At 41.1% G+C, this 14,318-nt stretch overlaps 1 protein-coding gene across 4 annotated transcripts in view; it reads left to right on the top strand.

Moving 5' to 3' along the window:
- Window positions 1-14,318, top strand: part of RASEF (RAS and EF-hand domain containing) — a 55,195-nt gene that overhangs the window by 21,281 nt on the left and 19,596 nt on the right. For 3 of the 4 annotated variants that reach the window (XM_006086846.3, XM_023752411.1, XM_023752412.1), the window contains exons 2-9: window positions 1,848-1,994; window positions 5,207-5,297; window positions 5,819-5,914; window positions 7,038-7,115; window positions 9,431-9,546; window positions 11,335-11,403; window positions 13,005-13,089; window positions 14,008-14,096. In XM_006086846.3, the coding sequence (XP_006086908.1) occupies window positions 1,848-1,994; window positions 5,207-5,297; window positions 5,819-5,914; window positions 7,038-7,115; window positions 9,431-9,546; window positions 11,335-11,403; window positions 13,005-13,089; window positions 14,008-14,096 (771 nt within the window). The remainder of the gene's footprint in view (window positions 1-1,847; window positions 1,995-5,206; window positions 5,298-5,818; window positions 5,915-7,037; window positions 7,116-9,430; window positions 9,547-11,334; window positions 11,404-13,004; window positions 13,090-14,007; window positions 14,097-14,318) is intronic. The other variant, XM_014454139.2, reaches the window with a different exon arrangement.

Raw genomic sequence — 14,318 nt, 5'->3', positions numbered from 1 at the left:
ATTAGGGACCTTCCAAATGTTCTCTCCAAATACAGTCACATGCTGAGGCACTGGTGTTGGGACTTCAACATAGAAATTTGGGGTGATACATTTCAGCCCATAACAGGCACTTACTTAGTTCTGCCCAGTCTGAAAAATGGGTTTATAAAAGTACTTTATATCGCTGTTGTATTCAAAGATATGATGCATGCCAATTGCTTAGAGTAATACATGGCATATAGTGAGCACTCACTAAATAGAAGTATTTTTATTATAATCATAAACCTTATTATATGTACCTGTGTCATCTATCCCAATTGGGAGATGGTTGTATGCCCAGCCTTTCAGTTATTGAGGCCCCAGGTTAGTATAGTCTTTCTTGTGCCCCAATAGCATTAGAACAGGCTGCCTTCAACAGAGCAACCGGGCAGAAGCCCAGATGTTGTGATCACGGGTATGGATATTGTGCTAAGGGTTTCTGAGTGGTCTTCTTTGGTGTTAGGCACCAGAGATGGCTGTGAAATGCTCTCAGATGTCCTAATTCCTGTAATGGCCCACCCAAAAGTTTTCCCAGATCTAGATAAGCTCCTGGGGAAGAACAATCTGTCTATGTATGACAAGGGCAAGAGACAGAGGACTTTTCACATTGTCAGGGGAGTAACTATAAAATTACAGCAGTAGATCGCTGAATGAGAGAATTATCCAAGCACTGGAGATGATTTTTAAAGAATGCAGTGTGTGAATGAGGTTAGCATGCCTGTGGCTGTACCTGTCCCACACAGGTCTAGACGGATGAGAATAGGTGAAATTCTATAATGTTGATATTATGGTAAGTTATCATCTTGGGTCCAAATAAGTGCCAGTTATCTAAATTCCTGACTATTTTTTTCCAACTGACATAAATGTTCCTTCTTTTAAAAAAGTGCTGCTACTGTCAGTCACAACACAGTCACAGCTTGTGTTACCCATTAGCAAGCACGGTTCTCCACCAGGATCAGAGAAAGCAGGTCCCATGGGCTCTCATGGAGTCTGCTGTCCCAGAGGGACAACACGCCGTCAGTCCAGAGAACCTTTGGATGTGCTCGGGAGTCTCAGCAAATGTGAGGGCAGTTCATTGCTGCAGGCACGTCATGCATGGTCCAAACTGGACCACTTAGCTCATCAGCTCCTAGACTTGAGTCAAGGGCACGCTAACCAGCTGCCCTGCCTTACAATTTCTCTTTTGAAATGACTGAGAAATAGTTGACTTTTAATAAGTTATTAAGCAACGAGTAGGATGATTTTCACTTCTAAATATATACATAAGTGTGAATTTATATGAAGTAATTTTTAACTGACCATATAATAATAGGTATATGTACTCTTATGATCATGAAATCTGAAATACATCCTTACGAGGGACTGGTGGAACATGGAATTAAGTAATTGTTTTAGTGTTACCTAACTTTTTCTCTATAAACCTATTTACCTTTCTATTAAAGAAAACCCAACATTGACTGAAAAAAAAATCCTTCCCTATCAACACCTTCATATGCATTTCCACTACCCCACAGTTCTCCACCTTCTACTACTAAATCATTACATTCTGCATCTTAAAAATCACATTGTGCAACCTAACTGTGTACAATTTTATATGTTAGTCATATCTCAGAAATGCTGGAAAAACTATAAAGTTGCTGTTCCATTGTAAAAAAAACTGTGGAGAATAACTAACAACGTCTCTGACTATGCCCCTCCCACGAGGTCATTCTGTTATTGGTGCCTTTTTCTTCATTGGTTCTTTACTTACGTGTCTCTCTTGTAAAAGTGTTCTGAAAATTTGCCTTTTTATTTTTCACCTGGTTTAATGTCACTCTTTTTTTTTTAAGGAAAGAGCAAGTTAGTACCTTGTATCAGAACATCAACCTTGTGGAGCCGAGACTGATTCAGCCGTATGAACACGTTATCAAGAACTTCATCCGTGAGATCAGACTTCAAAGCACAGAAATGGAAAGCCTGGCCATTGCAGTGAAGAGGTATTGAAGTCCTTCCTTCCTAAGTGGCATGTGGTGTCCTGGAACTGGCTTCCTGACCCAGGGGCCACGTGGACTGAACTGCATTGTCACACTGGGGCATGGGAGGACTTCCTGATCCTCGGGAATCTGGGGCCTTCTGAACTGAGCAGCATGAGGGAAGTTGAGGCAAGCAGTACCGCCCAGGGTCAGTCAGCAATCTGTCAGCAGGTCACTGTGATCCTGTCATTTAAACTCTTCAGGGTCATGATTCCATACAGAGCACTTCAGAGAGCTGTGTTATCTTCTGTCCAGCCACTTGAAACATAGGGGAAACTTTTCATCCGGAGAGGCAGGCAGGGCTGTGTTTGAAGCCTGGCCCTGTCACTGACTGGTGTGTGCCTGGACGGGTTCCTTACTCTCCCTGAGTCTCAGCTTCTGCATTTGCAAAACGAGGCTGTAAATATTCCCCTCCTCACGGGGTAGAGACTTAATGGAGGCCATCATGGGGGATGCCCCTCGCACCGGGCCTACGTAGGGTGGATGCTCAGCGATGCTGCTTTCCCCTGTCTGGCCCTCCTCACCCAGCCCCAACCGAAAGGCTAAGCACAGCTAAGCCCTTAGTCATACAGCTGGTTTGTGGAAGGCATGGCTGCTTACACAGGATATCTTACTGCTTTTAACAGCAACCCGGTAAGGTAAGAGAACATAAAGAATGCCATACAGTGAAAAGCAGAATTCTATGTGTTGCAATCCAAACATCGGCCGCTTTGCTTCCTGGAAGGGCCACACTGCTTTGGCATATGTTGGGAAAGAGGACATTTCGTTTGTCACATTCCTGGTTCACCCCACAGAGGCTTCTTGCTGCAGTGCGTTCCTCCAGCAGCTCCGAGCCCCTTGGATAGGATGCCCCACTTCCATGGCGCAGGCCAGGGCTGCTCCTCTGTCTGTTCTTTCCTTCAACACGATGATCAAACTATCCAGTTGACCCTTTGAAGTAACCGGAGTGAATGAAAATGTAGAAGAGAACATGTTGTAGGACACGGATGTTAAGTAGGATTATTTTCAGAGTCCCAGAGTCATGCAGAAGTTGAACTGTTCTCAGGGGGTTGCTCATGAACATGATCACTTTCTGGCTCTGATCCTCTCCCTCGGGTCTGCTGGGGCCTTGCAGTAGATGCTCTCAGAACTCTAGATTCTCTGGAGCATGTGGAGTGATGGTCAGAGCCCCAGGTTGGCCTCCTTTGAGAGGTGACTAGCAGACACACATAGTGAGTTTTCAGAACGTCCAGTGAGTACCTGTTAAAATAGACAAACTCTCATGTATACACACAGGTACACATATACAGACTCAAAGAAAGATATGCAGGACACCCCCCCCCCACACACACACACAAGCTCAAGCACACATGGCCTCTAAGGCAGTACCAGGTAAACACATTAGGGAAAAAAGGAATGGCATTCTTTATGTTCTCATACTGGTGCTGCTCTCAGCTGTGGAGTATGTCACATGATGTTGAGCTGTCTTGATGCTTTTCTCCACCCCCGTCCTGTGCTCTCTGGGTAAGTTCCAAAGTCAGGCTCTGCCCTGAGCTCTGGGCCTCCTAAAGGCCCCTCTTTTGCTGTAAGACACCTCACTGATGCATTTATATGACCACTGTGGATATTTCCTTACAGTCCTCACTAAGGTCCCTTTATCCTCACCTCTACTTATTAATTGGGGGAGAGTCTGGGTCTGTATTTACACCTGAAGAATGGGTACCCAGTGTTCTGGTAGGGGCCCTGGACTGGGGTAAAGTAGACATTCCCAATACCCTTGACATTTTACTAGGAATTGCTGGGGCAAACACTGTTGTTATAGCCTGAACAATAATAAAGAAGAGTAAAAGTTGCTCAGAAGTGAGAAAAGATGAAGGGACACATTCAGAAGCAGCCCAGGTACCCAGATGTTTGAGACGGGATGTCTAGAAGGAAGGGCTAGAAAAACTGGTCCTAAGAAAGGGAGAAATGGATATGTGGCATCGCTCTTTACAGTTTCAGGGTTCAAAAAACAAGCAAACCCCAACACCCACATTGCTATGGAGAAACATAATTCCTAGGGTTCAAATAGCAGGTATTTATAAACAAACTAGAACTAGCCGGCTTTCCGTACCAGGTTAACGTAACCTTGGGCAGGCTGTAAGGTGACGAGGGAGTAAACAGGAACAGGAAACAGTAGTAAGTCATTCAGAATTTTACTTTGAGGTCCTCCCCCCACTCTTCAATGTTTGTTTGAGACTTTAAGTAGAAATTAAACTAATGCACCAACAAATTGCCTCGCAAGGAAGTAAGAGCAGGTATAGCAGAAGCCAGCAGACTGGAGGATGGGAGGTCTTCTACTCAGGTCCTGTTCCCTACTGTTTATTAACTGCATGTCACTGGTCCAATGAACCAACTCTAAATCCCCTGGTGGCTGCTTTCATGTCACTTAAAATCTAGTTGAGTAGGAAAGATATATGAGTGTGAAATGTAGATACTTGGACATGTAGCTGAGAGAGAATGAAAAATAATTGTGTTAGGGCTCACTTAGAAGCTTCAGTGGCAGATGTCTCCATACTGGGCAATTGCTACGTAAAACTTTCCTGAAACTCTTCTCAACAGATTTCTCCCATTTCTAACTTTTTTGGCAAATCAGCATGTTCTGCCTCCATAAAATATGATTAATTGATTACATTAATAAAAGAAAATTTCTAACGGGTAACTATCTACATTTATAACTTTAAGGAATTGGTTAGTAACAATTGAGAGTTTGTCTATTTTCCCCCCTTCCAACTGTATATATAACAGATTTTAAATTTCAAACCATCTCTTTGCCTTGGAGCGCTTTTTTTTTTTTTTTTTTTTTTTTTTTTTTGTCTAGGGTTCTAGCTCATCAGGACAGCAAAAAGGATTTTCAGAATTTATTGGCAGCTTCCCAGTTGTTTAGTATCTTTATCAGTTCTTTGCCACAGTTTAGTTGAATGCCATTTTATCTAATCTATTCCATTTATTTAATATCTAGTTTTAATGTTCTCTTACATTCAAATGGTCACCTTGCTAACCTCATTTTATTATGTGGAAGGCACAGCAATTATTATTTTGAATGCCGTATTTCTCCTCATTTATAAAATAAAAGGCTTGAGATAGATTAGTGGAAGTTTTCCTGTTACAAGTTTAAGAGGAGAATGAAAAGGTGTGCATCACCCCTTGACTTTCAGAGCCCAGGACAAGGCAGCCATGCAGCTGAGTGAGTTGGAGGAGGAAATGGATCAGAGGATTCAGGCTGCAGAACACAAGACTCGGAAAGACGTGAGTGTGTGGGGTTCATTCATTCAGTGAGTTCTTACGGACAGGGCACCGGGCCACCTCTGGGTGTAGCATGTACAGGAATTGAACTGCAACCTTTCAGTGCATGGGCCGATGCTCTCACCACTGAGCACCACCAGCCAGGGCTAGGCATATTTCTTTCAGTAGCTAGTGTTAGGTTTTATTTTTTTTTTAGAAAAACATGTCATCTTTTTCCTACTCATTTGTCCTGTTAACTCTCAGAGGCAGCAAGTAGAGTGAAAGGGCCTGAGTGCTGGTGTTCATAGACCTTAGTATGCTTTCTGGCTCTGTCCTGTGTAGGCTATAGATGGTGCTGGGAAAATAGCCTGACCTGAGCCTTTGTTGTCCCAATTCTGGAAATGGCCATGTATCTACAGTCATGTGGTTACTTCCCCCCTCCCTGTGTAGGAGACTTGGGATCATTTTTAGTTTGACACAAGACATTTATCACCCGTGATTTTGAAGAGCCTATTTAAATCAAATTAACTTTTTTTTCCTTCTAGGAAAAACGCAAAGCTGAGGAAGCCCTCAGTGACCTCAGGCGTCAGTATGAAACAGAAGTAGGGGATCTACAGGTGACAATAAAGAAACTGAAAAAGGTAGGTATGTGGAAGCAAGACTTTTAGGAATAGCTCCAAGATAGCAGTGTGTCTGAGTTATAGGTGACTAAAAACATTTGGAATCACTTTGAAGCAGCAGGTGGAATCAGATCTCAGAATCAAATTGGACTCTGTGGCAAGACTTTTATGTTTCCAAAGGCATCCTTGTCTTTTTGCATAGATCTATGTGGGAGCACATTAAAGGCTGTAAAGAACTGTAGAGAAGTTTACACACTTGTTGTAATCGCCATTACCTAAGCCATTGATGCTGAGAAACTCATTTTGCCAACTCAGTTTTTCTTCTCTGAAGTTGGCGTGCGTTTTAAAGTCAAGGGCTCATCTCACAGTCAGCTGTGTGCAGTCATGACATAGCGCGTGAAACCTTCAGCTTAAAGGTGAAGAAAGCCCAGTGTCAGAGTACTTAGACTTAATGGCATAAGGCATTCATTTTGATCAATGCATAAATACTCAATTAATGGACACCCACAAATCCTCACATTTCCCACGGCTGTAAGCTGTTTGTAGCGAAATCATTTTTGTTGCCCATGTCATAGATGCTCTTGAGCTAGTTTAGTCAACCAGCAATTAGTTGACTCACAACTAATGAGTCAACCAGCAAGCAGAGCTCATGGACGTACTTATATAATTTTTAGTGTGCACATGTCTCTACTTTCATATCATACATAAATTTTACTGATTTCAATCATTTGATAAGAATTTCCTGAAATCACTGTGAAGAAAACATAGGTGAAAACGACACTCACTTTGTTCTTAAAACCCCTGCTCTAGCGGGACAGGTAGAACACTCACAAATAATTATCATGCAGAATAGAAAGTGTTAAGTGCAGATAAAGCTATAGGTGAATATAGAGGTCCAGACACGTGCAATGTAACTGAAAAAGCAAGGATTGGGTTGTTTAAGAGTTGAATGGTTTCCAGGAAGGGTTTTCTAATTGTTTCAAAGAAAATTAATTAAACAATCAAACTCCTTTTTCAAATGTTTAAATTCTTATGGAAAATTGACTTCTAGAATTCCCATTTCTATATGTAGGGATATTCCCAAAGTTAACTGAATCAATTCAGAGTAAGTCTGTAAACACACAACCTTTATTTGCTCTTTCAGCTAGAAGAACAATCAAAACATGTAAGTCAAAAAGAAGATGTGGCTGCATTAAAAAGACAAATTTATGATTTATCAATGGTAAGAATCACCTTTTCACTTACAGAAATACATTTCCTGTTAGACTGCTGTTCCCTAAACATAATCATGCTATTATTTCAGTGTTCCAGGAATAGAAGCTTAAAGAGAAATTAATACCAGAGTTAGAAAAAGTCTTTGGAATAACTTCAACCAAAGATATTATTTATGCAGGCTTTTCCCTCAGTGATACCCCACCTGTTGAGAATGCTTAATTTATTTATTTTTTATTCCAAGTAATAATGGCATGGCCTTAAACTTTCAATTGTAACACTGCATTCTTACAGCATCAACTCTGTTCTGTATCCAGGCTTCCTCTTTCTGTCCCTTTTCCATCTTCTGACCATATCTTTTGTCTTTCTATTGCCAATAGTGATAACATTTACATCTGTTTTTATTATCATTAATAAGTTTTCTTTATTTTGTTTTTAGGTTAACTCTAAAAGTTAAAAGCCAGTAATGAGCATTTCTTTTATTCTCACTGCAGACTCAAGACATGATATGGCATGAGCTGAAATTGTATTCCTTTCTCTCTAGCCATTAGCCCTTTGCCACTCAAAAGAGAAGGTTCCCAACCTCATGGTCAAATGAAGCCCCCTAATACCACCTGTTCCATGTTTTGCCACATCTTCATTGGCTTTGCATTTAGATCATGAATTTCTTAGAAAGTTGCTTGTTTTTCTTGGATATTCTGGTTGAGTTTTTGGTTTCTTTAATCATTGATACCTTATAACTTCCTATTTCTTCTTCCCAATGCATAGAATTTGTTTTTGCTCCTTAAAAGTATTAATTAGGGAGTCCATGAACTTTCAGTTCTTGTTGGACTGATTGCTTTTTAAAAAATATGTTTTATTGATTTTTTTACAAAGAGGAAGGGAGTGGGATAGAGAGTTAGAAACATTGATGAGAGAGAAACATCAATCAGCTCCCTCCTGCACACCCCCTACTGGGGATGTGCTGGCAACAAAGGTACATGCCCTTGACTGGAATCGAACCTGGGACCCTTTAGTCCGCAGGCTGATGCTCTATCCGCTGAGCCAAACCGGTTACGGCAGACTGCTTTTTAAACCTGCTATCCACATATCATCTTGGAATTTCTGATCACTTTAGGTAGTGGGCATAGGATTCCTGTGCAGCTAGGTAATTAGGTCTGTTTACCACAAGGCCTCTGCCCTGAAATGGGTTTTCCTAGGAGCTCTGTGTGTGAAGCTGGCTGTGAGACTGGGGGACCCCAATTACCAGAATAAGTGGGCATGGATATTCAGATAGATGCTTTAGCTTTCCTTATAGATGTCATACAGTTTTTTGATAAAAAGACAAGCCCTGTCTTGTTGCCTCTGGAATTAACTCTGGCTATATTCTATTCTTTCCTAAGGTAAGAGGGACCTGGGCTTGAGGGATTGGGTGACTTAGGATATACATTTAATATCTGTTTTCAGCTCTACTCTCACTCCCTGGGCTTCTGCCTGGCCAATGGCCTCTTCTTTGTTCTATAGAAGAACCTTCCACCCCTCCTTTTCCCCTACTTTCTCTCTTCCTTCCATCGCACATTTCTGTCCAGTTCCCATTTTTCAGAAATGTTTACGTCACCTGAGTGTAGATGGGCCTCTTTTCCATTCTTTTAACTTTTATTGGTTTATTTCCTTTGGTATTTCATGTCAATGAGTTCTCAAAAGGGAAGGAAGACAAATTCATATACTTAATTCACCATCTTGAGCTGGTAGCCTCCAGTGAGTTTTTTTTTAATTCTTAAATTTTTAAAGTTTAAAAAATTATTTTCAAAAAACCTAAGGAAATTCTAATTCCTTTAGAATTTCCAAAAATTCCAAAAGAACATTTTAGAAAATTTCTAACCACACTCATTTATTTTTTAAGTGCAAAATTTAAACATGTTAGGTGATAGGATTTAGTGTAAAAAGGAGCCAGTGTACATGGTAATAGGTATATTAATTTCACAGAATTTTTATCAGTAGTTATGAAGCTGTCATTAGTAAGACAGATATTTAAATGTTTAGTCTCTGTTACTTTGCCAGTAACATGTCAAAGTACATAATGACAAACTTTTGAGTGTTGGAGTCTGGCACCAAATGTCATGTATTAAAAAAACCAAACAACTTTGAGGATTTAGATTTTTGACACTTTACTACTTTATCATAATTTCAAGTTACATTGAATGATAACTAGTTCTTGGACTACCAAAATTCGAAGACTTGTGGATGGGTGAGAGTGGTGTGTGGGAAAGTTACACTACCCATTATTTCATTTCTCCCACGTGGAAGAAACTGAGTCTAATGACCTACAATGTTCCTTTTCTCTAGGAAAATCAGAAAGTTAAGAAAGATCTGTTGGAAGCACAGACAAACATAGCCTTTCTTCAGAGTGAATTAGATGCTTTGAAAAGTGATTATGCTGATCAGAGTCTGAATTCTGAAAGGTATGAATCTTCACATTTGATTTTTTTTAGTTTGAGTGGAATGTTTATTTAGGTAACCATCCATGGGCATGAAGCTTAGTTATGTAATAATAAAGGCTTAATTATTAACTTCACTGATATATTCTTTGCTTTCTAAAGATTTTACTTTCAGTATCAGCTTTCCTAGTGATTTTTGTGTTTTTAATTTTTTATACAAACAGATTAATTAGTTTAAATATTGGCTGGGTTGGACAGTGCAGGGCTTAATAAATGATTGAAATAATTGGGAGCAGAAGAATGTACCTAATGTGTCAAGAGTTAGTGCTAATTAAAGGGCTTTGAAGGTAGGAGTATTGGCCCTTCAATATAAGATAAGGAAAAGTAAACATCTTAGACAAGTAATTTTATTTTGCTGTGCTTTAGTTTTGCAGTATGATATATAATAACACACACAGAGAAATGTATTTATACATATATATATGTATACATATAGAAAGAGATATATAAAATTGCATATATCTACAAATATAAAGTACATATATATGCATATGCACATTTGCATATAAATGCATCTATATACATATATGCATATGAAATGTAAAAGTTGTGGTCTCTGCTCTTTGACAACTTGAAATTTAATTGAGGAAGGTAATAAGCGAAGAGACACTTGAAGTGACCTTGGGAGGGGGAATAGGTTTGTGTTGGTCAAGGGGAGCAGAGGCAACATCAGCAAGTAACACAGGCGCCTTGTATTTTACTAGTACTAACTAGTACTTAGTACTAACACATTCAGTCCATATAATGCCCAATGAGACAGGGACTTCCCTTATCCCCATTTCACAGATGGGAAGAGAAAGTTAAGAGATGTTCTAGGTGAGGCAGTACCCATCACAGGGTCAAGAATATAAGGACAGATAAGCCTGGTTTGGGGGAAGTGGTTATACCACTGGACAGGAAAAAGACATTTTGAAATGAAAGGTAAAAGTTAAAAAAAATTAAAATGTTTAAAACCTTGTTTAAAACTAAAATGTAAGGGTTTAGATTTTCTGGTGAACAAACTTAAATTTCTAATGACAATTGGAAAAGTTTTAGCCTTATTAAGAGAGCAAATGGGCAGGTTATTGTAGACAAATTTTGATACCTTGAGAGCTTTGGAAGCTAGTGAGGGGGTTTATCTGCTTAGAAATGGGGCTGAGATAGAATATGGGCTGGCTATGAATGGCTGGTGTTCAGAGTGGACTTCTTGAGGATGAGGGTATGAGCGTTTGTAGCGAATGGAGAAAGCCTGGTCCTGTGGATTCTCTGTGATTCAGGAAGAGGAGAGGAGGAAGAGCAGGAGTAGGGGCAGGGAAGGAAAAGAAGGAATCATAAAAAAGGAGAAAATAGCTGGGGGAATCATAAAAAAGGAGAAAATAGCTGGGGTTGGGATTGTATAAGGCTTGGAATGAGCAGAGAAGGGTTAGAACTGACAGTGAATTGAGGAGAAGGGACTTAGCAGGAGGTTCATTCCCAGTGAGGACAGCGCCAGGTCAGTGGAGTGGGGAGGAAGGGCTGGTGGGTGCAGAGTGGGCGATGAGGTGGAACAGCACCTTGCACCAGGAAGCTGGGGATGTGGTGTGTTTGTGGAGTCCCAAGAGGAGAGGAGGCTACTGACAGCTCAGAGGAACCAAGTGGGAGCCCAGGTGAGATAGAAACCGTGGTCAAGGACACACGTCTTTGCAAAGGTGAAAAAGAGTTTGAAAGGGCAGGTTTGGGTAAGGCAGGGCTGATCACCTAATTCTCATTCAAACATAAAATATAATTTTACAGGGATCTGGAAATAATCCGAGAGTACACGGAAGATCGAAATAGTCTTGAGAGGCAAATTGAAATACTCCAGTAAGTTCTCATATAAAATGCTCATTGCATTTACATTTTACTTATTTTTTGTTAACACATGTGCCACATGTAACACAGGTGCTGTATTCTAAGGGCTGGGCTCTCATGCCCACTCGTGGATCTTCTAGCTGTGCCGCATTTAGCACAACCTCTTAGCTGTCTGACGCTTCTAATCCTAAATAATCTAATAAAATCCAGGCACTAGAGTGTAATTCTCTCTGTCCTTGCGAGTCAGGTGGTGTGTCCAGCGTTTCTGTATTACACCTCTGTAATAATAATGGCCCTGACCTTAGCGGCTTTCTCTGCAGCTCACCTGAGAGGTGGTCAGGCATCCCACGGTAGTGCATGTCGCAGCAGCAGGCATACATGGTCCTTCTTTCACAATTTATAGTGCCTAGTTATAATGGGGTATGTTTTCCCGAGGTTTAAAAAAACCCTATTGGAAATATACCTGCTGTCAACTTCACAGCTGAGTTGTAGTAATTCCAGCTTCTGAGGCCCTTCCCCACAAAACCTCCCCCTCTCGCTCCCTGTCTCTGTTTTCTACCCATGCAGTCTTTTCTGCTGGGTTCACTTACCCCCAGTGAAGTAAGGTCAGGCTTGACAAATTCTTTTCACCACCTTTGAATGGTTTTCAAGTCTCACCTGTGGCAATTACAGAGTTGATGTACTACCATAATCCTATTCATTCATTCAGCATATTTTCACTCACCACCTTTTATGGGTCAAGTGCCGGGGACTGAGAATAGAGTGGCAAGTAGGAGGAAAAATGAATCTCTCTCCTAATGGGGCTAGTCTAGGGAAGAAGACAGAAACTGATCAATAATAATAGAAATGTGAAATGCCGAATGAGAGAGGCGGGACAAAGGGAAGGGATGTGTATACTGTAGAGAACTTTGGCCTAATCAGGAAGGCCCAGGAAGTGTTCCCAGTGGAAGCATCAAGTGAACTGAGGTCTGAAGCATGAATAAGACTTCAGTGGGGAAAGATTAGCCACTCTCCAAGACAGAGGTTCTGGATTATCCTCATTTCATAGAAGAGGTTGCTGAGGCTCTGGCAGGTTAAATAACTCCTGTCAGTCATGTGAAAAGGACCCGCTTGAGTTGGGATTTGAAACCAGAGTTAATGTCGGAGCCGTTAACAGGTACACGGCAGTGCCCAGTGGTACAGCACCAGGCCAGGAATGGGATGCACAAGTAGCCAGAAAAGAGTGTAGCATCACACACCATGTCCATAGCCTGGCTGTGCGCAGGGGGATAGAGTGGCTCCTGGTGTCAGCCGGGGCCAGGCATTTAGTGAGCAGAGACCTGCATGAAACCTATTCAAACAACAGAGCTCCCCGAGGGAAGAGCACTTCCACAGAACAGCGAATGCCTTCCTAACATGCCTTGAGATCTTTAAAGAGAGGTGATGCGTGCATTCAGTTGTACTTCTAGTAATGAATTGTGATCTCAGTTTGTGAGGTGTGAAGGGAAGAGGTAGGAAGTTACAGGAGATGGTAATTCCACCTTCTGAACATCACAGCCTGGAAAATAAGTGGTGACATTTCCCCCTACTGATACTTTCCACGTTGATTTACGTTTTATTTACTTACTCTGCAGAACAGCTAACCGGAAGCTGCACGACAGCAACGACGGCCTAAGGAGTGCCCTGGAAAACACTTACAGCAAGTTCAACAGGTCCTTGGTATGCAGCAGAATTTTCTAACGCATGGTGTTCTGTCTCGTGGTAGACTATTTCGATGGAAATCTCGTATTTTATTCGGGGAGAACTTACAGTCATGAGAAACTATTCCATATAATAAAAGGGGGCATTTTCCAAAATTAAAAAACTGTGCTATCCCTCTGAGGAAACAAATGCCCAGAGGTTAACCAGCTCTTGTTAGGTAGCCTAGGAAACCAGAGAATGTTGTGCAGGTGTGACCTGGGCCCTGGCAGGTTCATAGTGTAGCAGGTAGGTAAGACGTGCACAGGTAGCAGTAACATAAGAGAGAGTGGGCAGTCCATGGAGGTACAAATGAAACATTGCCCAGGCGAGGGGAGGGAGAGGGTGCTTCTGGCTGAGGAGTGTGCTCACACACACTGAGCATGCTTTACGGGAGTGAGATCATCAGATGGAGGCCTTGGATTTTAAACCCTCCTGCAGAAACTAGCTAAGCCCCTTTTGGAGTTTGGAATTTTGAGGACCTTCCCCAGACTCTCTGTGGGAGAAAGCCTCTTCTCCCTCTTTTGGGGGTCAACTTCAAGTTTGCGGTCCCATAGGCGTAGCTTCGGGTATGGAAGGGTCACTCACTAAACCAGATTATGGTTCGAGAAGAAACAAATAAAAAGAAGTTGGTATTGCACGGTCCTGGCAGATTTAGGGCACTGGGAGCCCCTTTATGGCTTACGTGGTAGGGATTAGACTTATGACACAACGAGGAGAAAATACCATATGTGGTTGTTGCATCCCCCCTTCCCCCTTGATTTTGGTGCTCACGTTTGCTCATGTAAGACAACAAACTTTTAATTGCATTGGAAGTTAACTAGTGTGCTACAGGTTAAAAACCGTATATATAAATAAAATGCTTACATTGAGTAACGAAACAATAATTATGCATTTCAGCGCGTAAATAATACATCGCCAGGGAATACAAGTTCTAGGAGCAGTCCAAAATTTAATGGTCATTCTCCTCAACCTCCAGGCTATGACAGGTATGTTATTTTCATTTTGTTTGAATTCTGGATCAAAGTTGAAAGGAGAGTAAATTTCCTTAGAGGTAAATTAAAATAATAGAATATAATTTGGGCACTAATTTGTATTTCTACACTTACTTTAAATTTTGGAACATGAAATATGTATAAAGATTAAAGTAAAAATGTTGAAGATAGGGCAAAGTAATTTCCTTAAGATGTCATGACTTGGTTTTATGTAAG

This window comes from Myotis lucifugus, unplaced genomic scaffold (genome assembly GCF_000147115.1).
Source record: "Myotis lucifugus unplaced genomic scaffold, Myoluc2.0 scaffold_31, whole genome shotgun sequence".
NCBI classification, from domain to species: domain Eukaryota; kingdom Metazoa; phylum Chordata; class Mammalia; order Chiroptera; family Vespertilionidae; genus Myotis; species Myotis lucifugus.
This window is presented reverse-complemented; position numbering and strand designations above follow the sequence as displayed.